The sequence below is a fragment of the Schistocerca gregaria genome, chromosome 2 (assembly GCF_023897955.1).
Source record: "Schistocerca gregaria isolate iqSchGreg1 chromosome 2, iqSchGreg1.2, whole genome shotgun sequence".
In the NCBI taxonomy this organism is placed as follows: domain Eukaryota; kingdom Metazoa; phylum Arthropoda; class Insecta; order Orthoptera; family Acrididae; genus Schistocerca; species Schistocerca gregaria.
In genome coordinates, this window is record NC_064921.1 from 315,135,229 (window position 1) to 315,157,807 (window position 22,579).

General features: G+C 43.0%; 1 protein-coding gene across 1 annotated transcript in view; it reads right to left on the bottom strand.

Annotated features, from left to right (window-relative positions):
* The window catches only part of LOC126335765 (kelch-like protein 10), a 139,000-nt gene that overhangs the window by 17,428 nt on the left and 98,993 nt on the right, over positions 1-22,579 (bottom strand). The window contains exons 5-6 of the mRNA XM_049999224.1: positions 4,703-4,939; positions 2,495-2,664 (exon numbers count right to left, since the gene is read on the bottom strand). Coding sequence (XP_049855181.1) covers positions 2,495-2,664; positions 4,703-4,939 — 407 coding nt within the window. The remainder of the gene's footprint in view (positions 1-2,494; positions 2,665-4,702; positions 4,940-22,579) is intronic.

Here is a 22,579-nt window from a genome sequence, read left to right on the forward strand (position 1 = left end):
CATCCAGTTTAATCGATGTCTCTTTATCGTCACCTCTAATTCCCCTAATTGGCCAACATGGGGTCATACACACAAGCAAATAACGTATACCTAGTCACTAAGATGACTCGTTCCATTTCATTCCGATAGAAATCGTGTAATTAATCTGCTGGAAAATGAATTTATTATCTAACTAACTGTCCGCAGCTCGTGGTCGTGCGGTAGCGTTCTCGCTTCACGCGCCCGGGTTCCCGGGTTCGATTCCCGGCGGGGTTAGGGATTTTCTCTGTCTCGTGATGACTGGGTGTAGTGTACTGTCCTTAGGTTAATTAGGTTTAAGTAGTTCTAAGTTCTAGGGGACTGATGACCTCAGCAGTTAAGTCCCATAGTGCTCAGAGCCATTTGAACCAATTTTTGAACTAACTAACTCTTCAACAATGAAGTATAGGTAACTGCGCCCGGGATGACGCCTAATATCAAATTTCCATTCACAAATATGTTGGAATGCTTAAGAAACCACATAACTACTTGGAAGGATAATTTGGATAAATTACGTAATACAAATGACAGAAAATTTACATAAATGGAAAGGACAGTCCTACGCTTCACTTCAAACGATGACAGTCGTTCATAGCCTGTGGGAATTTATTCCTAGTGTATAATATGAATATTTCTATGGGATAAAAACGAAAAATGTTCGACTATGGTTTAGTCACAACTCTAAAAAATTTTTTAAGTAACAGTTTTAACTCTATTTCTTGGACTCCATGAAAGCACAGCCAGTTATTATAATTACTCACACCGAATACCAAACATTAGCATAGTTTACAGATCATACGACAAAGTCTTTCACGGAAGACTCACGGGAACTATAGTGTACAGTATTTTTGGAGTCAGTTTGATGTCTAAGTCTCATGTTTTCAGCTAGTCTTGAATTTCTTTGGACTTATGGCCCTTGACCTTTATTTCTTTGCAGATATCTCAAAGAACAAGTCTGCCTCTCAACAAGCAAACAATCATTTATGAGCTCAGGAACATTATTTGACCGGAAACTTTTGCAAAATGCTTTGAGTAGAGCCTGGCTTTGTAAGGGTGTGAATTTTAGTCAATGAAAAGAAAATTTTACACGCCTAGTGAAGAAATCTCAAGAAATTAACTCGAAAGCTGTAAAAGAAAGAGGACAATATATTTGAACGAGAATGTGACTTTTAAAACTGTAAGTAGCTTTTGTATAACTTAGTTAAACAGCAGAAGAAGTTTTCTGATGCCATTTTCGTTGGTCCTTTTGGGCATCGAAGTAGAGAACGCAGCACATTGGAATTCACACGATCAACATCATTGCAGGTGTGAATACACCGTCTGCCAAAAAAATTCCAAAACTGATATTATTCCTGGCATATAACCGGCCTCGGCACAGTAACTGCGGTGGTTCTCGAACTAACAATTGTAAATAATAAAATGGCTCTGAGCACTATGGGACTCAACTGCTGTGGTCATCAGTCCCCAAGAACTTAGAACAACTTAAACCTAACTAACCTAAGGACATCACACACATCCATGCCCGAGGCAGAATTCGAACCTGTGACCGTAGCAGTCACACGGTTCCGGACTGCGCGCCTAGAACCGCGAGACCACCGCGGCCGGCTGTAAACAGTAGATGTGCATTCGACCAGTCAGTTGTGAGCTACTAGCCTTAAGTAGTGGACGTCCTGTTGTGGTGTGTCAACATTGTTGTCACAAATCGCAGTGGAGCAACATCTGTAACTCAAGGAACTCTCAAACAAAAACAACAACGGGTGACTGAAATGCAAAATGCGGACAATTGTCTTATGGAAAAGGTCATCACGAGACGTGGTGTTCTCAATACGAAACTGCGACAAAATGACAAAGTGCAGAAATCCACGGGAAGGATTAACGCCTTGAGCACATAACCGACATTCAAGTCAGTGTGACGCGAGACTTGAACAACATACCGAGGTGAACTTTTCTGACAGTTTCACATGTTTGTATGTTATACTCAAGTGGAGGGGGAGGGGGGGACTACATAGAACACTTGAAGTAGTAAGACCATCATCTTAAGTTTCCTCTTCTTTGTTTGTTAGTCTACTCTCGAAACTTTTATGAATTGATGAGATATCTGACGCAGCAACAATATTCCCTTACCAGAAACAGAGGACACGAGGGTACGCTCTCACACTCTGTAAACTGTTTATTCTCTTATAAGCTCCTAAGGCTACCTGTACTTGCAGCGACGCAATGACAAGGTTGCCAAGCCGTTCGGAATTTTCCGGCGAAAGCTCCACTCACGTGAAAGTCCCGTGGTCTCTCGATCTTAACCTCACTGGAGGTGACTGAAAGATGTCTGGAGAGGCCTGAGCATCTAGCCTCTGCTGTAAGCTAACGGTGCCTGCGACCGACGAGTCATTCCTGCCACGGCGGCGACACGCGATTCGGTGAGCGTCCTTAATGTGGTCATTCATTGTCGTACTCGTAAAAGGGAGTGTGCGGCACGCACCTGCGAAAGTTCATGGGCGCGACCTCTCGCCACTCTTGGACGGCGGCGTTGAAGCAGCGGCACGACCGGAAGACGGTGCGGCCGTTAAAACCGCCGATGACGTACACGTCGGAGCCGATGACGACGATGTCGTGGTACGCGCGCGGGCCCGCTGGGTCTTCTTCCCACACCTGAAGATGACAAACAGCTGTGGGAGCGGCTGCTCGGTATTTAGCACGCCAAGCGCTGCAAACACGAACGTACGGAAGTACAGCCGAGGAAAGCGAACGCGCCCAGCAGAATTTGCGCACATTTGACTATCGTTCGCAATCAAGTATGCCTTACGCACTTTTAAGAGAACAACATTGAAAACAATGTTCTCGATGTTCCACAGACATTTTTATTCCTTCAGTAACCAGGTTTTAGCTTTTAAGGCCCTCTCCTGTTCATAACTGTATGTCACAATCAGGCGCACTTGTGGCTGTTAGGTTAACATCGTAAGTCCTCACCCCCAATTCCTTAACGAATCGAAAACCTGCGTATAAAGCAGCTTCGAACATTTGTTTACTTTACAAATGAGTTAATGTGGTAAATATTTGGCGTTAAGCACGTAAGCGAGAGAGAATCTGGAAAAGGTTTGAAACTATGTTTAAAGCATGTTGGAAGTAGTGAAGTGCTGTCATTATCAAACACTTGATGAGTATAGTCCGGGTACTTTACACCGACTTTCACGAATCTCATTGTTTATGACGTCATATTTCTTGAGCTATGTGGCGTACAATGATATGTAGATACCACCAGTCATCATTCTCCTTGTATATAGGCTGGCTAGAAAGAGTAGTAACTATTGAGCTGTAATAGGCTGAAGCGTGTGCGCAGCTAACGAAGAAAAAGTTACAGAGGTTGGTGTCCAGCCCGAAGTCTGCCAACAATCGTTGTTTCGCACAGCAACAGTGACTGGAACAGGAGGGAGGAGGGGGGGGGGGGGGAGTATAGGTGCAGGTGTAGATGTAGAAGAGGGTCTTTTAATCAATCCGTCCCACAGAAAATATGACTGATTTTATATTTGCGTAACTGCTAGTGCCGTTTTCGAATGGGTGCAAGAATTAACTAGTGTGGTATTTCAAGTACCTTCCACTTTAAATTTGACAGCGCTGGCCGCAAACGCTCGTAAAAAACTAAACTTTAACGGTATATTTTGAACTTCTGTCGTGAAAAAAGTAATGTAGCCACGTCCGAATATTCTATTAAACTCAACAGAAGTCCAACAGACGCTTTGTATGGCGTTCGTGGGCTGTGGCAGCAGACGACCGACGCGAGTGCCTTTGCTAACAGCACGATATCGCCTGCAGGCCTCTCCAGGTATCATGACTAATCGGTTGGCCTCTAGACGACTGGAAAACCATGGCGCGGTCAGATGAATCCCGATTTCAGTCGATAGGAGCTGATCGTAAGGTTGGAGTTGGTGCATACTCCACAAAGCCAAGTTGTCAACAAGGCTCTGTGTCAGCTAGTGGTGCCTCCTTGCTGGTGTCGGCTCTGCTTACATGGAATAGACTGGGCCCTCCGGTTCAACTGGACCGATCATTGACTATACATGGCTATGTTCGGCTACTTGAAAACCAATTGGAGCCATTCATGGACTTCATGCTCCCAAACAATAATGGAACTTTTATGGGTGATAGAGCGCCATGTCACAGGCCGCAATTGTTCGTGACTAGTTCGAAGAAAAACTGCAATTCTAGTGAATAATTTGGCCACCCGGATCAGCCGACATAAATCCCATCGAATAGGACACAATGGAGAGGTGATTTCGTGCAAAATCCTGCACCGACAACACTTTCGCAATTGCTGGCTATAGAGGCAGCGTGGCTCAATATTTGTGCATGGGTTTCCAATGACCTGTTGAATACGTGCCAGTTCGAGTTGCTGCACTACACCGGGAAAAAGGACGTCCGATTCGATATTCTGAGATATCCCCTGACTGTTGTCACCTCAGTGTATTTCCAATGCTTCCAGTTGACTATTGACTCATAAGGAGCCTGTTTTCAATAACACGTTATATAGACTAAAAATAAACAACCTGTTTTATTTCAGATCAGTCACCTTTCCTGGCGGACAAGCTGTTCAGGTAAGTAGATTTCATCATTGGCCGCTGTCTGTGTATTTGGGCTCTCCAACGGGAGAAACGCTGACCGCCCTCATTTGGGGGGAGGTGTGCGCACGCACCTCGGTCCACTCGTCGGTGCGCGTGTTGTACATCTCGAAGCAGGCGGTGCTGCCGTCGCCGGTCCAGCCGCCGATGGCGAGGACCACCTCGTAGGGGACGCGCGGCCGCGACAGAGGGTGCGGCGCTGCGAGCGCGGCCGGCCCGCCGGCGTTCTCGCGCCGGTACAGCAGCATCAGCGCCTCCAGCACCACCGGCCGGCACTCCCGGTTGCCCTCCACGTACGGGTGGCTCTTCACCTGCACACACCAAACGCCGCTGTCTGTCTGACAGAGCTTACTGCAGAGCGTAGCTATAGTATAGTGGGACATCCTGCATCTACACTGCTTGACGAAAAAGGTGAAGCACCCGGAATGGTAGGAGAAAACGGTATGAAAATTCGTAGACTGAAAAGGTATATAGTGTTATTTCAGTGATTACAGAACCGTGTCACAAAAAAATGGTTCTAATGGCTCTGAGCACTATGGAACTACTTAAACCTAACTAGCCTAAGGACATCACACACAACCACGCCCGAGGCAGGATTCGAACCTGCGACCGTAACGGTCGCTCGGTTCCAGGCTCTAGCGCCTAGAACGGCTCAGCCACTCCGGCTGGCACAGTTCATAGAGACACGTGCCATGTGTTAACTAGCATTGTCATGTTGGAAAATGGTACCATGATACTGTCAGATTAGATGTAACACCGGAGAACGCAGGATGTCCGTGACAGACTGTTGTGCCTTCATAGTTCTCTGAATCACTACTATCTGTGACCTGAAATCAAACCCGATAGCTTCCCACACCATTATGACTGGAGTAAACCCATTGCGCCTCTCCAAATCATTGTAAGAATGGGACCTCACCCCAGGTCGCAGACATACATGCTGACGATAATCATCTGAGGTCATACAGGACCGTGGTTCATCACTGAAAACACTGCGATGCCATTCTTCAGCAGTTCACACACAAGACAATTCCCCAGTCCTGCTGCTGTTAGGATCTAACCAATGGTGTTGGAGGTCACAGAATGTTGCAGGGAGTCTATAGATTTGAAGTGGTTACGATGTGCTTGGTGCCCAATATGGCGATCCTCCTTTGTGATGGTCGGGCATGGTCGATTAGAACAGTGTTGATGGGTACGGCTGCATCCGAATTCACCACAAATCTGAATACTGAACATTTCAACCAGCCGGCCAAATGGAATTCACAATGAGGCTCGCCTCAGACTCTGTCAGGTGCTAATAGCGCTGCCTCACACTAGTATGCGGCATCTCTGTGTTTTTCGCCTTGATCACTCAACATCTGACGCTGTCACGCCCCTTATATAACCTACCGTGCCTCGTAACAATTCTAAACACAAACAACACTAATGCCGTCTGGTGGCCATCACAGAGAACTGCAATTTTAATTATTTATATATCCGTCGATGGTGTGCATATGTATGGCTATATATGAAGTTACATTGACATCTGCCCATGACTTCTGGGTGTTCCACTTTTTTTTGAGACAGTGTATGTATACTGCTGGCTATTATAGTTTCGGCACCAGGATCGATAGTAACGAACAAACTTTTACTTACTTTGTTCATACACCATAGTACTAAATAAATTTGCAGATGAAACTTCTGACAGCAGAACAGCACTAATGCGAATTGGCTCTGAGCCAAATTGAAACTGGATGACATACATGGGTACATCATTCTGTGCTGCTTTCCTCTGTGTCATTGAACAATCGTAACGGCCGGCAAGTGGTGGCGTGCCACTCTCGAGGTAATCTAAGACTAGGTATTTTTAATGACTGAGGGATCTGGAAAACTTGCTGGTCAGGGCAAAAGTCACACACCTACTTTACTGAGGATGGTCAAGACAGCATCCGCAACATTCGGTCTAGTGTTATCTTGTTGAAAAATAACGCCGCGGAGACCTCGTTAGATGTGTACAGTCACTGGTCTTTAACACGCCAGAAATGTATCGGTCTCTGTCCAAATTACAGACAATGCAAAACAAAGGGGACGGTGATGTTTACCGAACGGCAATCCATACCACACGCCAATCACATGCCCTTAAGACAACAATGAATGCAACCAGACAACGTTTGTTCTCCTCGGAGCCTCCACTCACGGACACGTCAATTATTATACTGTACAGAGAACCGCGATCCATCTAAAAAGAGGAGGTGGTGACATTCTTGTGCCCGCTGTATTCGCTGGGCGTACCGCCATCGGCGCATCTGACTCCGTTGGCACGACAACGAAGATGCAACAATTGTCGCCGTGCTGATAGTCCACTGAGCTCCAAACGTCGTCGCATTGTTAGTACGGTGCTTGTCTTACAGCAGATAAACCCGTTTCATAACTCAGTGTAAGTGATGGAGCTGTACTTGACTGAAGCGCCAAAGAAACTGGCATGGGCATGCGTATTCAAATACAGAGAGATGTAAGCAGGCAGAATACGGCGCTGCGGTCGGCAACGATTGTACAAGACAACAGGTGTCTGGCACAGTTGATAGATCGGTTACTGCTGCTACAATGTCAGTTTATGAGTTTCAACACGGGGTTATACTCGGCGCACGAGCGATGGGACACTGCATGTACTAGGTAGCGATGAAATAGCGATTTTTCTGTACGACGATTTCACGAGTGTACCGTGAATATCAGGAATCCAGCAAAACATCAAATTTCCGACATTGCTGCGGCCGGAAAAAGATACTGTAAGATCGGGACCAATGACGACTGAAGATAATCGTTCATCGTGACAGAAGCGCAACCCTTCCGCAAATTGGTGCAGATTTCAATGCTGTCGGCCGCGGTGGTCTCGCGGTTCTAGGCGCACAGTCCGGAACCGTGCGACTGCTACGGTCGCAGGTTCGAATCCTGCCTCGGGCATGGATGTGTGTGATGTCCTTAGGTTAGTTAGGTTTAAGTAGTTCTAAGTTCTAGGTGACTGATAACCACAGCAGTTGAGTCCCATAGTGCTCAGAGCCATTTGAACCAACCATTTCAATGCTGGGCCATCAACAAGTGTCAGCGTGCGAACCGTTCAACGAAATGTCATCGATATGGGCTTTCGCAGCCGAAGTCCCACTAGTGTACCGTTGATGATTCGCCGACACAAGGCTTTACACCTCACCTGGACCCGTCAACACCGACACAGGACTCTTGATGACTGGAAACATGTTGCCTTGTCGGACGAGTCTCGTTTCAAATTGTATTGAGTGGGGAAACATGTTGCCTCGTCGGACGAGTCTCCTTTCAAAGTATATTGAGCGGATGGAGATGTACGGGTATGTAGACAGTCTCATGAATGCATTAACCCTGCAAGTCAGCAGGGGACTTTTCAAGCTGTTGGAGGCTTTGTAATGGTGTCGGGCATGTGCAGTTGGAGTGATATGGGACCTCTGAAACGTCTAAATATGACTCTGACTCTGACTAAATATGACTCGTACTTAAATATCCTGTCTGATCACCTGCATCCATTCATGTCCATTGTGCATTGCGACGGACTTGGGCAATCCGAACAGGACAATGCGACACCCGAAACGTCCAGAACTGCTACATACTGGCTCCAGCAGCACTCTTCTGAGTTTCAACGCTTCCGCTGGCCACCAGACTCCCTAGACAGGAACATTATTGAGCATATCTGGGATGCCTTGCAACGTTCCGTTCAGAAGAGATCTCCACCCTCTCGTGCTCTTACGGATTTATGGGCAGCCCTGCAGGATTCATGGTGTCATATACCCTCCAGCACTACTTCAGACATTAGACATGCCACGTCACGTTGCGGCACTTCTGCTGTAAGTAGGCTGTTTAGGTTTTTTTATTGGTAACGCCAAGTAGCGCTCTGTATGAAGATCACTGGCTGTGCCGTGTGCAGTCTGAGGCTGGTTTGCATTGTTGTCTGCCATTGTAGTGTTGGGCAGCGGCAGGTGGATGCTAACAGCGCGTAGCGTTGCGCAGTTGGAGGTGAGCCGCCAGCAGTGGTGGACGTGGGGAGAGAGATGGCGGAGTTTTGAAATTTGTAAGAATTGGTGTCATGAACTGATATATATATATATATATATATATATATATATATATATATATATATATATATATATATAATGACTATTAAGGTAAATACATTGTTTGTTCTCTATTAAAATCTTTCATTTGCTAAAAGTGCCTATCAGTAGTTAGTGACTTCCGTAGTTTGAATCTTTTAGTTAGCTGGCAGTAGTGGCGCTCGCTGTATTGCAGTAGTTCGAGTAACGAAGATTTTTGTGAGGTAAGTGATTTGTGAAACATATAGGTTAATGTTAGTCAGGGCCATTCTTTCGTAGGGATTTTTGGAAGTCAGATTGCGTTGCGCTAAAAAAAATATTGTGTGTCAGTTTAAGCACAGTCTTGTATAAATTTTTCAAAGGGAACGTTTCACTGCTTGCTCACGGGAGCCCTACACGATATTAGGCAGGTGTACCAGTTTCTTTGGCTCTTCGCTGTAGGCTACTTCGCACGCGCAAGCGAACAGTATGTCTGTCTTTCAGAGTGCTTATCACGTGGAGACATTGAGAGCATTCATAGCGTTGAGTGTGGAGCTCCTAAACAAGTCGATTCCTAGTGCCATGAAAGTCGTGGGATCGCGATCTCCATGAGCAGGAATATCACGGAATGAAAATCCGAAGTCTCTGTACGCCGCTATAACGTCGAATTCCGACACTTGCTAGTAGATGTTTCTCCTTCTTACTCGAGGCCTAATACGTTCTCCTCACAAACAAACAACATTTAAATGCGATTTCTAAATGAGGAATCAGTTACCTATAATTACGGAAATGCGGTACCGCCTTGTACAAACACTAATTCTTGGTTGTGTTTGTTCTAGGCAGAATCTCATTTCCTTAACTGTATGTTAGGAAGCAAAAGGAGACCTTGAAGCACAAGGTTAATACTCCTCCCTGCATTGTCTTACTGCGCTGAAATGTTAATCATTTTCATACCCAAGCATGTAGTACCCACCATTCCACTACACTCTCATTACATACCGCATCATAATGTTGCAATATTAGTGACCAGAAATGTATATGAAAATGGACGTGTGGGGGAGGGGAGAGGGAGGCGGAGGGCGGGTTTCCCTATGTGTGTTCCAGCGTAGATCAGAAACGCCTGAAGCTATTTCAACCCGACTTGGTCTACGTTTAAGTTAGTACAAGGAAACGAATGATTTCCGTGCGGATAAGACACTCCTATTCGTGATTATAGACTGGAAAAGTAGTGACAGTAAGCATAACTTTGTAATGCGTATAATAATGTCAAACACACTTAGTTCATACAGTTGAGTTTAGTTTCTTGCACGTTCCGTGGATCGTGTCGGACATGTTAGCAGGTTTACAAGTAAGACACATTTCCTCTGTCGATACTTGGTTACAAGCAGACCAAATTTACATAATTGGATTTTTAAAAAATCCCAGTCTATAACAAAATTTGATAATAATTGTAACCAAAAAACGTAGATACTAGCTACTCAGTAGTTCATCTAGGGAGTATGCGTTTTCAAATAGAAAATTATTTCAAATTTTTTAAAACTTCCATTATCTGCCAGTACATTTAATTCATGTTTCTGCAAGAGTAAGGTTAAGTTCGCGATAATGTAGCCTATTAATAAATTATAATTCAACTAAAAGAATAGACGTAGGAAAACCAAGAATTAGATGGAAAAATAAGTTGTGAAGACGAAACACGATCCTAGCTTAATCCACGAAGTGTAGAAGAAGAAGAAAGTCTCGCGCATAGCAGTCAACCGCGATGACCACTGAATTACGAAGGCGATCGTTCAAATAGATATAAGATGCATAACACTAAGGCGAGGTGAAAAAAATGTAGCCCTTAGTGTTATCAACAAAAACAGTCATGACTGACGACAGCCATTTTGCAAAATGCAGTGTAAAGGATGCTGAAAAATATTTGGGGAAAGTGAAGAGGAATAACATTGTCTCGCATATGTTACGAGACAACTGCCGGAAAGCCGCAAAATAGGTTGAAGAGAACAATAACTGGATCTATGTGAATTTTTTTGGTATGTTGTATTTTGCAATATCATTTTATGTACCACCTCACATTGAAATATCGCGAAGATCGTCCACGGAAGATGGAGATAAGTACAAAATTGATAACAGTGAACGATGACCTCGCCAGAGGGCAGTTGTCAACAATATACGGAATCCGACACTGCAAACAAGATAAGCCTAGACTATGATAATCTTTAGGTTGGTCAATACAGCAGTTAGACCGAGTGTGACCGTAACAGAAGTCTGCCTGCACTTGTTGAGTCAGTCAAGATCGCAGCTGCCAAATACAGCCCGACGTTCTCCGCTTGCTTAGAGAAATACAAAAGCTGAGTTTGGATGAAGTCCTCGAAATTAATAAACGTCTGACATAAAGCCTTCACTTTGTTTTGTAATCATCAGAGTAAAGTTATTACTCTTCCTCCCCTAACTTTCACACATGGGCGTTGGTACACCTTCAAGAAAAGCTTCCTTTGTATAGCCATTCCATATATTCGTTCGATATTTTAGCCTTCTCCTCTTTGCTTAGCATTGACTTGCCATCTGAGCTCATGATGTTCATACTTTTCTCCAAAGGTTGTCAAAATTTTCCCATCGACTGCATTTATCTTTTCCAAAGTCATGCATGCTTCTACAACTTTCAGTTTCTTCCTCCACCCACTTCTGCTTTGCTATATTGCATTTCCTGCCAGTCTCGTTTTTAGACGTCTATATTTCCTTTTGCCTGCTTCACTTGGTGTGCTCTTTCACATTTTTTCCCCTTCACTTTGATTTAATATGTGTTGTGCAGCCAGAAAATGTACTTTGCTGGCTAATTATCTCGTACAATGATATTTTATATTTTGTAATGAAGTGAGATAGTCACTCTGTGTTACTATGTGCAAAACTTGTATCTGATGAAATGAGCTTCGCCTGAAACAAATAAAATAAATTTAAAAAATATAGTGTTACTGGTGTGATGTTTGAGACAGTCATCTCGCTTAAACATCTAGGCGTAACGTTGAGAGAGAACGCGAAACTGAACAAGTTCATAAGGTAACTGTAGGGAAGGATAAATGTCGACTTCGATTTATTGGGTGAACTCTAGGAAAGTCTAATTCATCTGTAAAGGAGACCATGTACAAAATATTCGTGCGACCGATTCTGGAGAACTGTTCCGAGTGGAATCCCCGCAGTGTCGGGTTAAAGAAAGACATCGAAGGAATTCAGACGCGTGCTGATAAGATTCGTTACTGGTAGATTCGATCAGCATCCGAGTGTTACGAAAATGCTCCGCGAACACAAACGGGAATCCCTGAGGAAGAAGACGTTCTTTTCGCGAAACACTATTGAGAAAGTTTAGATAACAGGCATTTGTGACAGACTGCAGAACAATGCTACTGTCATCAACACACATGTTGCGTAAGGACCACGGGGACAAGATAAATTAGAGATCGTACAAAAACATATAGACAGTCATTTCTCCTTAGCTCCGTTTGCGAGCGGAACACGAAAGCAGATGACTAACAGTGGGGTGCAAGGAGCCCTCCGCCCTACACCGCATGGCGGCATTCCGAATATGTATATAGATGATCCACAAAACTACCATCCAATATCTTTGACAAGCATCTATTGTGGAATCTTAGAACATGCTCTGAGCTCAAAGGTAATAAGATATCTCGAACAGAATGATATCGTTCAAGCCAACCAATATGGATTCAGAAAACACTGGTCATGCGAAACACAGTTGGTGCTATTCTAACATAACGTCCTGAAAACCGTGGATCAACGCAGTGAAGTAAATTCGCTATTTCTTGACTTCAGAAAAACATTTGGTTCAGAACCAAACCAACGTTTAGTACCAGAACAAGATCGTATGGGGTACGAAATGAAATTTGTGCCTGGACTGCCGGATTCTTGTTAGGGAGGTCGCAGCATGTTATCTTGGATTGAGAGTCGTCATCAGATATAGAAGTAACTTCAGGGAGTCCCAGGAAAGTATATTAGGACCTTTGCGTTCATATTGTATGTTCATAGCCTGACAGACAAAATTAATAGTACCCAGACTTTTTGCAGATGATGCATTTATCTAACAACAATGTGCTCTCTGAGAAACACTTCACAAATATTCATTCAGATCTTAAGATTTCAGAGCGGAGCAGAGATTGGCAACTTACATTAAATTCTCAGAATCCTAAAACTATGCACTTCACAAGAGGAAAAAAAAATTGTATCCTGTAACTATAATATCACTGGATTGGTCAACATACAAAAACAACTGTATTTCACAGCTTGTGGAAACATGAAATTTAGTAATCACACGGGTTACTGGTGGCAGATTTTGATTCATTCGTAACCTACTACGAAAATGTAACCACTTCACAAAGGAGACTGCTTGCAAAACTCTCTTGTGATTCATCCTAGAATTTTGCTCACCGTTATGGGACCCCTAACAGCTAGGGCTAACAGGGGATATTGAACGGATACAAAGAAGGGCAACATGAATGGTCACAAGTTTGTTTGATACATAGGAAATTGTCACAGAAATGTTGAAAAAAATGACCTCGGCGACGCTTGAAGACGGGCACAAACTATCCAGAGAAAGCCTGCTTACAAAGTCTTCAATGAGCAGGAGTAACTGTGGAGTCTTTTAAGAAAATACCCCAACTTCATACTGTTGTTCCTGCAGGAACTGAGAAGACAAGACTGGACTAATAATAGCACACTCAACGGCATTTAGACTGTCATTCTACAGGGTGTTCGGCAAGTTGTTGTGGAGTTACAACTTTCGTTGGAAACGACCTCCACGGGTGTCTTTATTAGACTTAACGTACCTAATTTTACAGTAAAACACTTTCTGAAGATCTGACTGAGACACGCTTCTCACGTACGCTGTTACTTCAGTTCTTAAGTCACAAAGTTTGCGTGGGCAATTGGATACACTACAGATATTGCTGCCCCTCAAAAAAAAAAAAAAAAAAAAAAAAAAAAAAAAAAAAAAAAAAAATCAGGTGTAGTAAGATCCGGAGAACGATGGGGGCCATAAGTTTTGTACGAGGACATGCTCCCCAAAAAATTCTTCCAGAAGACGCAAAGTATAGTTAGCTCTGTGCGCAGTAGCGGCATCTTGTTGAAACCACGAATAGCTGATTTCGTTTTTCTTAAGCTGGCCAATGAAATCGAGGATCATTAAACAACAATATTTACTGCTCACGGTTTCCTCAAAAAATAAAGTTTCAATAACGCGCTGTCTAGATATTACTGCCCAGACTTCAACTTTCTGATCATGCAACGGCGTTTTAAGCACAGCACGAGGATTCTCCGTTGACCATAATCGTGTGTTTTGTATGCTAACTGGAACCATGCCTCGTATATATAAAAGGTAACATCAAGAACGTTAATGGATTCCTCTCAATAAAAGATGTAATCAATTTGCAGTAACGGATTCCATTTTCATGGTCCGCATCTTTCAATTCTTTCACTGTTGTCACTTTATACGGGAACAGTTTAAATGTGTCTAATATCTTTACGGGTAGTTGCAAGCCCGAAATCTTTTTCTTGTGCCAACTTGCACAATGATCTGTCCAATAACTTCTACTCCTTTAGTTTAGGTGGTCTGCCAGTTAGTTCGGCATCTAACACTGAACCTGTCTCTCGAAATTTCTAAGTCGACGAACCGCATTACGATCGGACACAGCTATATCCGGGAATCTTTCAGAAAATGCCTCCTGCACTAAATCTTTGTATTTATCACATTATCGAAACACACGTTCGACAAAAAAAAAAAAACCTTCCTCCGTCGATAGCGTCATAATAAAAAAAAATTGAACACACTAAACATTGCATTCAGTAGCTTCCATCAAATGAACCAAATAGTTGACTGTTACGCAACAGTGGAAAAAATTGGAAAACAATCACAAATCTATATAAAACAAAGCAGTTCTGCCAACCTATGCTCTGCCAATTTTGTTTCGAACTTCCAACGAATCTACATCTGCAAACCGTAATCCAGTGCACAGCAACCTTCCGAACGCACTGTACTACAACGGCATCTACGTAAATAATACTCAAATCACTGTTCAGTGCATGGCACAGGGCACATCATACCAATCTTTTAATTTCTTTTCTATTGCGTTTGTGTAGTGAGCGAGGGAAAAGCGAGTGTCTAAATGCCTCTGTACGTGCCCTAATATGCTTTATCTTTTTCTTATGATTCCTGAGCGGGATATACTTTTATGGCAGCATAATGCTCGCACAGCCACCTTCGAATACCGCTTCTCAGCATTGAGCCAAAAGAGTTTCGCGAAAAATTCGTTGTCTTTCTTCCAAGGATTTCCATTTAAAAGTTCTCTGAGTATTTCTGTTACTCCTTCGTAGCGACTACTCCAAGCTGTTAACAGTGCTAGCAGCGCCACTCTGAATTCGTTGTACGTCTGTCGTCGTGCTTAATTGATAGGGACTCCAAACTCTGGAACAACACTCAAGGACTGGTCGCATGTGCATCTTGTATGCGATTTCCTTTACAGATTCACCGTTCATTCCCAGAACCCTTCAAACGGATCTAGCACTACCCCTAAATACACTATGCAGTGTGCTCAAGATGTTCGCCACTAATATTGTAAACGTTACTATACCATCCTTTCTCTTTGCTACATGCATTATCTTACGTTTATCCACATTTTTGGAGAGCTGTCATTCATTACATGATGTGGAAATGTCCAAGTTTTCTGCAATTTCATATGATCGAAATGACGATACTTTTCTGAACGCTTCCTTGTGTGACACTCCACGTTACTTTCTTTTCTACGGAACATTCGCTGTCCAGGACAACGTGCGAGTACTGGGTTCTACTAGCGGCCAAGAATTTTGCACACATGTGAAGCTCTTATACACACGTGCAGAGCTCTGCCCAAGTGCACACATCCCTCACTATCAGCCAGGTTGTCTAAGCGGGAAGATGGGAAAGAGAGAGGTAAAATGGAAAACCCACAATTTTAGGTATTATTTAATTATTTTGGCACACTGACGACATATTTAAAATTAATGTCGGCTTTAAAGTGTCAACAGATGGACAGACGCAGATTTTCGAAACTTAGGAGGCCACGTGATAGTGACTTATTCATTTTCATGATCGAAAAATACGTTGATCGCAAGATTGTATCACGTTTGCAGCCTCATTATGACAATGTGGAAACTCTTTCAAACGTAGAAAGCGTAGAACTCGTGGACAGTCTTAATATAAAAGAATTTCTCTTTTAAATAGGAATTACATCGCAAATTAATCAGTTCCATCTGCACGTACACAGGAATGCTCTCAACTAAAATGGCAAACAGTCTCTAAAATGTGAAATCGGCGGTGTGCTCAAAACGATTAGAAAACTAACCTCGTAATTCTTTCAACGGCACAATGAATTCTTCAAAATACCCGTTTTCCTTAATGCCATTGAGTTTAGGGAAATGCACTGTGTTCATCAGGATTTGTTCCTTCTACTATGCGATTTTCTTCTAAATGCATCCCTATCAAATCAGAAATAAGTCGTCCCTCACCTTGCATCATCTTACTGTGGACAGTGTGCAGTAAAGTCCACTTAAAATGCGAGATCTTCAATCCGTTTCAGATGTTCTAATTTTCATTCCTACTTTCCTCTTTCTTTAAGAACTTCAACAACTGCGAGTAATAATTTGAAAAATTGTTCCACACATGTTTGTTGACTCAACCAATGTACTTTACAGTAATATACAACGTCTCCGTACTCTTTATGCAGCTCCATCAAAACCTGTTGCAACTTATCGTATAATAATGCATGCAAGTTCAAAAAAATTGCTATTTATATCACCGGTTTCATCAAGCCCTCGGTGTCTGCAATTCTAGCAAAAAGTGTTCCTTGATGTCAGAATAACGAATCTCATACTGATAATCTGTAGATCGTTGTAAATTTTTCCTCTTTAATTGTCAACTAAATCTCTAATTTCCTTCTGCATGGTGGTGTAATGCTGTTCCGTAGCTGATAGAGAGCATCATGACTGATACAGGGATTAGTGATCACAAGGTCATTGTAGCTAGGCTCAATACCATTTCTTCCAAATCCATCAGAAACAAACGCAAAATAATTTTATTTAAAAAAGCGGATAAAGTGCCACTAGAAGCCTTCCTAAAAGACAATTTCCATTCCTTCCGAACTGACTATGCGAATGTAGACGAGATGTGGCTCAAATTCAAAGATATAGTAGCAACAGCACTTGAGATATTCATACCTCATAAATTGGTAAGAGATGGAACGGATCCCCCGTGGTACACAAAAAAGGTCCGAACGCTGTTGCAGAGGCAACGGAAAAAGCATGCGAAGTTCAGAAGAACGCGAAATCCCGAAGATGGGCTAAAATTTACAGACGCGCGAAATTTGGCACGTACTTCGATGCGAGATGCCTTTAGTAGGTTCCACAACGAAACATTGTCTCGAAATTTGGTAGAAAATCCGAAGAAATTCTGGTCGTATGTAAAGTACACAAGCGGCAAGACGCAGTCAATACCTTCGCTGCGCAGTGCCGATGGTACTGTTATCGACGACTGTGCCGCTAAAGCGGAGTTATTGAACGCAGTTTTCCAAAATTCCTTCACCAGGGAAGACGAATGGAATATTCCAGAATTTGAAACACGAACATCTGCTAGCATGAGTCTCTTAGAAGTACGAGGGTCGGTCCAAAAGTAATGTCTCCCATTTTTTTTCTACTTAAAAAAATTAAGTTAAGTGAAAAATTTGAATTTGGCGCCAAACCTAACCTAACCTTCTGCAATCCACTGCAGTAGTAACTTTCTGTGTCAACAGGTGGCAGCACAGCAGAAGTTTGTAAGATGGCCGACATCGATGTTCGTTTGAGACAGCGTTGTGTGATTGAATTCTTGAATGCAGAAGGTGAAACGCCCATACGCATTCATGAAAGACTGAAGAAGGTGTATGGTGTTGTGACAGTGGATGTCAGCACTGTTAGACGATGGGTTCGTCGTTGTAAGGAAGCTGAAGGGCAAACACCGTTGACTGACGAAAAGCGGAGCGGCAGGCCGGTGAGTGCAGTGACTGCACACAACATTCAGCAAGTTGATGACATCATTCGTGGTGACCGTCGGGTGACTGCAGATGAAGTGTGTCGCATTATTTCTCTTAGTAAAGGCAGTGTGATCACGATTATTAAACAATTGGGGTACTCAAAAGTTTGTGCATGGTGGGTTCCAAGAATGTTAACCGATCAGAATAAAGAGGCAAGGAAAACAATAGCCTCCCAACACTTGCAGCGCTTCCGTTTGGAGGGAGATGAGTTTCTGAAAAAAATTGTGACCGGGGACGAAACATGGGTGCATTTTTTTGAACCCGAATCAAAGAGGCAGTCAATGGAGTGGCGTCACACAAGCTCGCCGAGGAAGAAAAAATTCAAAACTGTGCGATCGGCAGGGAAAGTTATGGCAACAGTTTTCTGGGATACAGAGGGTGTGATTCTGGTTGATTTTTTGGAGCAGGGATGCACAATAAATTCTGTTCAATACGTCACAACGCTCAAAAAACTTAAAGCACGTCTTCAGCGAGTTCGCCCAACAAAATCAATGGCAGATGTTCTTCTTTTGCATGACAATGCAAGACCACACACCAGTCGTCACACCTCTGACGAGATTGTCAAAATTGGATGGGAAGTTTTGCCTCATCCCCCATACAGCCCTGACCTGGCACCATCAGACTTCCATCTGTTCGGGCCACTAAAAGAAGCTCATCGTGGGATTCATTTTGAAGATGAGGAGGCCGTCAAAACATCCGTGCGTCAATGGCTTAGGAAGCAGAGCTGTGATTTTTACCGTGCTCGGATACATGCCCTTGTTCAAAGATGGACCAAAACTGTAGAGATGGGCGGAGATTACATTGAAAAATGACAAAGTGATCCTCAATGTTGTGGTTTTCAACCTATGTAATTGCATTTAAATTTCCTGACAATTAAACGTAGAAAAAAAATAGGAGGCATTACTTTTTGACTGACCCTCGTAGATACCTTAGGGGTTGCGAAGCAACTCAAATCGCTTGATACGGGCAAGTCTTCAGGTCCAGATTGTATACCGATTAGGTTCCTTTCAGATTACGCTGATACTATAGCTAACTACTTAGCACTCATATACAACCGCTCTCTCGCCGATAGATCTGTACCTACAGATTGGAAAATTGCGCAGGTCGCACCAGTGTTCAAGAAGGGTAGTAGGAGTAATCCATTTAACTACAGACCTATATCATTGACGTCGGTTTGCAGTAGGGTTTTGGAGCATATACTGTATTCAAACATTATGAATCACCTCGAAGGGAACGATCTATTGACACGTAATCAGCAAGGCTTCAGAAAGCATCGCTCTTGTGCAACGCAGCTAGCTCCTTATTCGCACGAAGTAATGGCCGCTATCGACAGGGGATCTTAAGTTGATTCCGTATTTCTAGATTTCCGGAAAGCTTTTGACACCGTTCCTCACAAGCGACTTCTAATCAAGCTGCGGAGCTATGGGGTATCGTCTCAGTTGTGCGACTGGAATCGTGGTTTCCTGTCAGGAAGGTCGCAGTTCGTAGTAATAGACGGCAAATCATCGAGTAAAACTGAAGTGATATCAGGTGTTCCCCAGGGAAGCGTCCTGGGACCTCTGCTGTTCCTGATCTATATAAATGACCTGGGTGACAATCTGAGCAGTTCTCTTAGACTGTTCGCAGATGATGCTGTAATTTACCATCTAGTAAGGTCATCCGAAGACCAGTATCAGTTGCAAAGCGATTTAGAAAAGATTGCTGTATGGTGTGTCAGGTGGCAGTTGACGCTAAATAACGAAAAGTGTGAGATGATCCACATGAGTTCCAAAAGAAATCCGTTGGAATTCGATTACTCGATAAATAGTACAATTCTCAAGGCTGTCAATTCAACTAAGTACCTGGGTGTTAAAATTACGAACAACTTCAGTTGGAAGGACCACATAGATAATATCGTCGGGAAGGCGAGCCAAAGGTTGCGTTTCATTGGCAGGACACTTAGAAGATGCAACAAGTCCACTAAAGAGACAGCTTACACTACACTCGTTCGTCCTCTATTAGAATATTGCTGCGCGGTGTGGGATCCTTACCAGGTGGGATTGACGGAGGACATCGAAAGGGTGCAAAAAAGGGCAGCTCGTTTTGTATTATCACGTTATAGGGGAGAGAGTGTGGCAGACATGATACACGAGTTGGGATGGAAGTCATTACAGCATACACGTTTTTCGTCGCGGCGAGACCTTTTTACGAAATTTCAGTCACCAACTTAACTCTTCCGAATGCGAAAATATTTTGTTGAGCCCAACCTACATAGGTAGGAATGATCATCAAAATAAAATAAGAGAAATCAGAGCTCGAACAGAAAGGTTTAGGTGTTCGTTTTTCCCGCTCGCTGTTCGGGAGTGGAATAGTAGAGAGATAGTATGATTGTGGTTCGATGAACCCTCTGCCAAGCACTTAAATGTGAATTGCAGAGTAGTCATGTAGATGTAGATTTGCAGTACTGTCGATTAGCGACTGCATAATAGACGTTGAGAATGCTCATCGTTCTTTTCTGTGATACCAGTTAATTTTTTGAGGTTTGTGACGATATACCGCTAGACTGCCTCTTTTTGTGCAAAGAGCTACTGGCTCTGTGTACTGCCTTTATACCACTAACAAATAGCGAAGGACAAACAGCTCTGACACCACGTTCCTGCTGAACTGTAGAAAGTCGTGCCGATGGAAAATTGCCGCACCAAAAGGCGGCAGGAAAAACGTCGCATCGCACTGCTAAATGAAATGTGGCACTGTATCGAGAGCGATCGAGCAAAGGCGAGACGAACCGAGTGGATGTGCAGCATATCCAGCACAAGTGCAGTTTTGCACGCCATGGTCAACCCTGTCAAATATTCCTTGAAACAGTCACATATTTGGTAAAATCGTATTTTGCTCAGTAGTCGACGACGTGGCACAGTGTCGTCCGCCTTACAGAAATCTGTGAAGATCGCAATCTACCTATTCACCTGTACCTATTGTTTGTAAGATGTTGTGTATGAATTGTTCCCAAGCTGCCTACCCAATGAATGGGCTTACGCAAAGTACCCTGTGCCATGAACTTTCCGAATGGTTTGCCGAGTACAGGTGTGGATGAAGCCCCTACCACGCCATAGTGATACAAATTGAGGCAACTGTTCCTGAACTGAAGCCTCCATTTGAAGGGACGAGTATGAATACCGGCCAAGTGATATGAAGGGTATAACAGACAACAAAGGGCAACTGAAGAATAAAATAAAAGGATGTTTACTTCACGATATCTGCTGAGTAATCAAGCCTACCTTAAATGAATGTAATTTCCTAGTTTTCCATATTAAATCTACAGCAGTAGACGAAAAGTTACAGATATTAATCCAAAAATGTGTGAATACTGGCCAAGTGATGTGAAGGGAATGACAGACAACAAAGGGCAACTGAAGAATAAAATAAAATGATGTTTACTTCATAATTTCTGCTGAGTAATCAAGCCTACCTTAAATGAATGTAATTTCCTAGTTTTCCATATTAAATGTACATCAGTAGACGGAAAGTTACAGATATCTATCCAAAAATGTAGGACTCGTTTCTGATAAGTAGGAGCGAAAATGCGAGATGTAATCGATTAAATATAGTTGCTTCAAACTTACGAAATACCTGATTGGGAGATTAATTTGTCTTTCGCTAAGTTTTTCACTCGAGATTCTTGTTTAATATTTCCTGACAAGTCTTATGCGCCTCTCTTTTGCGCTTTTTTTTGCCTGTATTTTTTTTATGGAATACTTTTATCTACCTTCCTTTGTACAGTTTTATCGTATTTTTTCTTCACTTATCTTCAACTTGAGTAACTGTAGTCTGCATTGTAATATGAGCTTGCCATTTCATTATCACACAGGTTTTAAATAGGGATACAGTGTCCTCGCGTACGTGATTTGCATCTGTTAAATAATTGTGTATGCATGTTTTATCAGATATTTTACGTAATTTACTAGCAGTAAGTGCAAACACAGCGTTCCCTTGCAAATGATGGCTTCAATGTGGGAACGCTACACTAGCGCCAATGAGCAATCTAGTCTATCAGGGATGTCCAAACCGTGGCCTGTAGGTCGCATGCAGCCGAAAGCAAGAATCAGTGCGGCCCAAGAAGTGAGCACCTATCACATGATCGGTAAAAAATCCCGTTTATGCAAAGTAATGATACTTCATACATAAAATCTCAAATTGATTCCATTTTGCCTTTTTAGAATAAAGAAACATAAATTAATATATTCTAAATTTCTTAAACGTGTTAAACTATACAGGGTGTTCCACACTTCATGTTACACACTTCTATAGTTTGTAGGTGCGATGTTGTAGGTCTGGTTCAAATGTGTTGAAATCTTATGGGACTTAACGGCTAACATCATCAGTCCCTAAGCTTACACACTACTTAACCTAAATTATCCTAAGGACAAACACACACACCCATGCCCGAGGGAGAACTCAAACCTCCGCCGGGACCAGCCGCACAGTCCATGACTACAGCGCCTAAGACCACTCAGTTAAACTCGCGCGGCTTGTAGGTCAAGTTTTACAAGGGAACCCACACCCGGAAACATAATTCAACGACACTACTGAGCTTCGAAGTATGTATATACAGAGTGATTCCGTGATGATGTTACAAACTATCTTCGATGATGGAGAAGGATACATGTATCAATTTGAAGTTAGGATACTGTACCGGAAACGAACGAGCCCAAAGTTATAATGGAAAACATTTCTGATACCTCTGACAGTGGAATACATGTAATGGTACTGTTGTTGCTAAGACAATGTGTTTCACAGA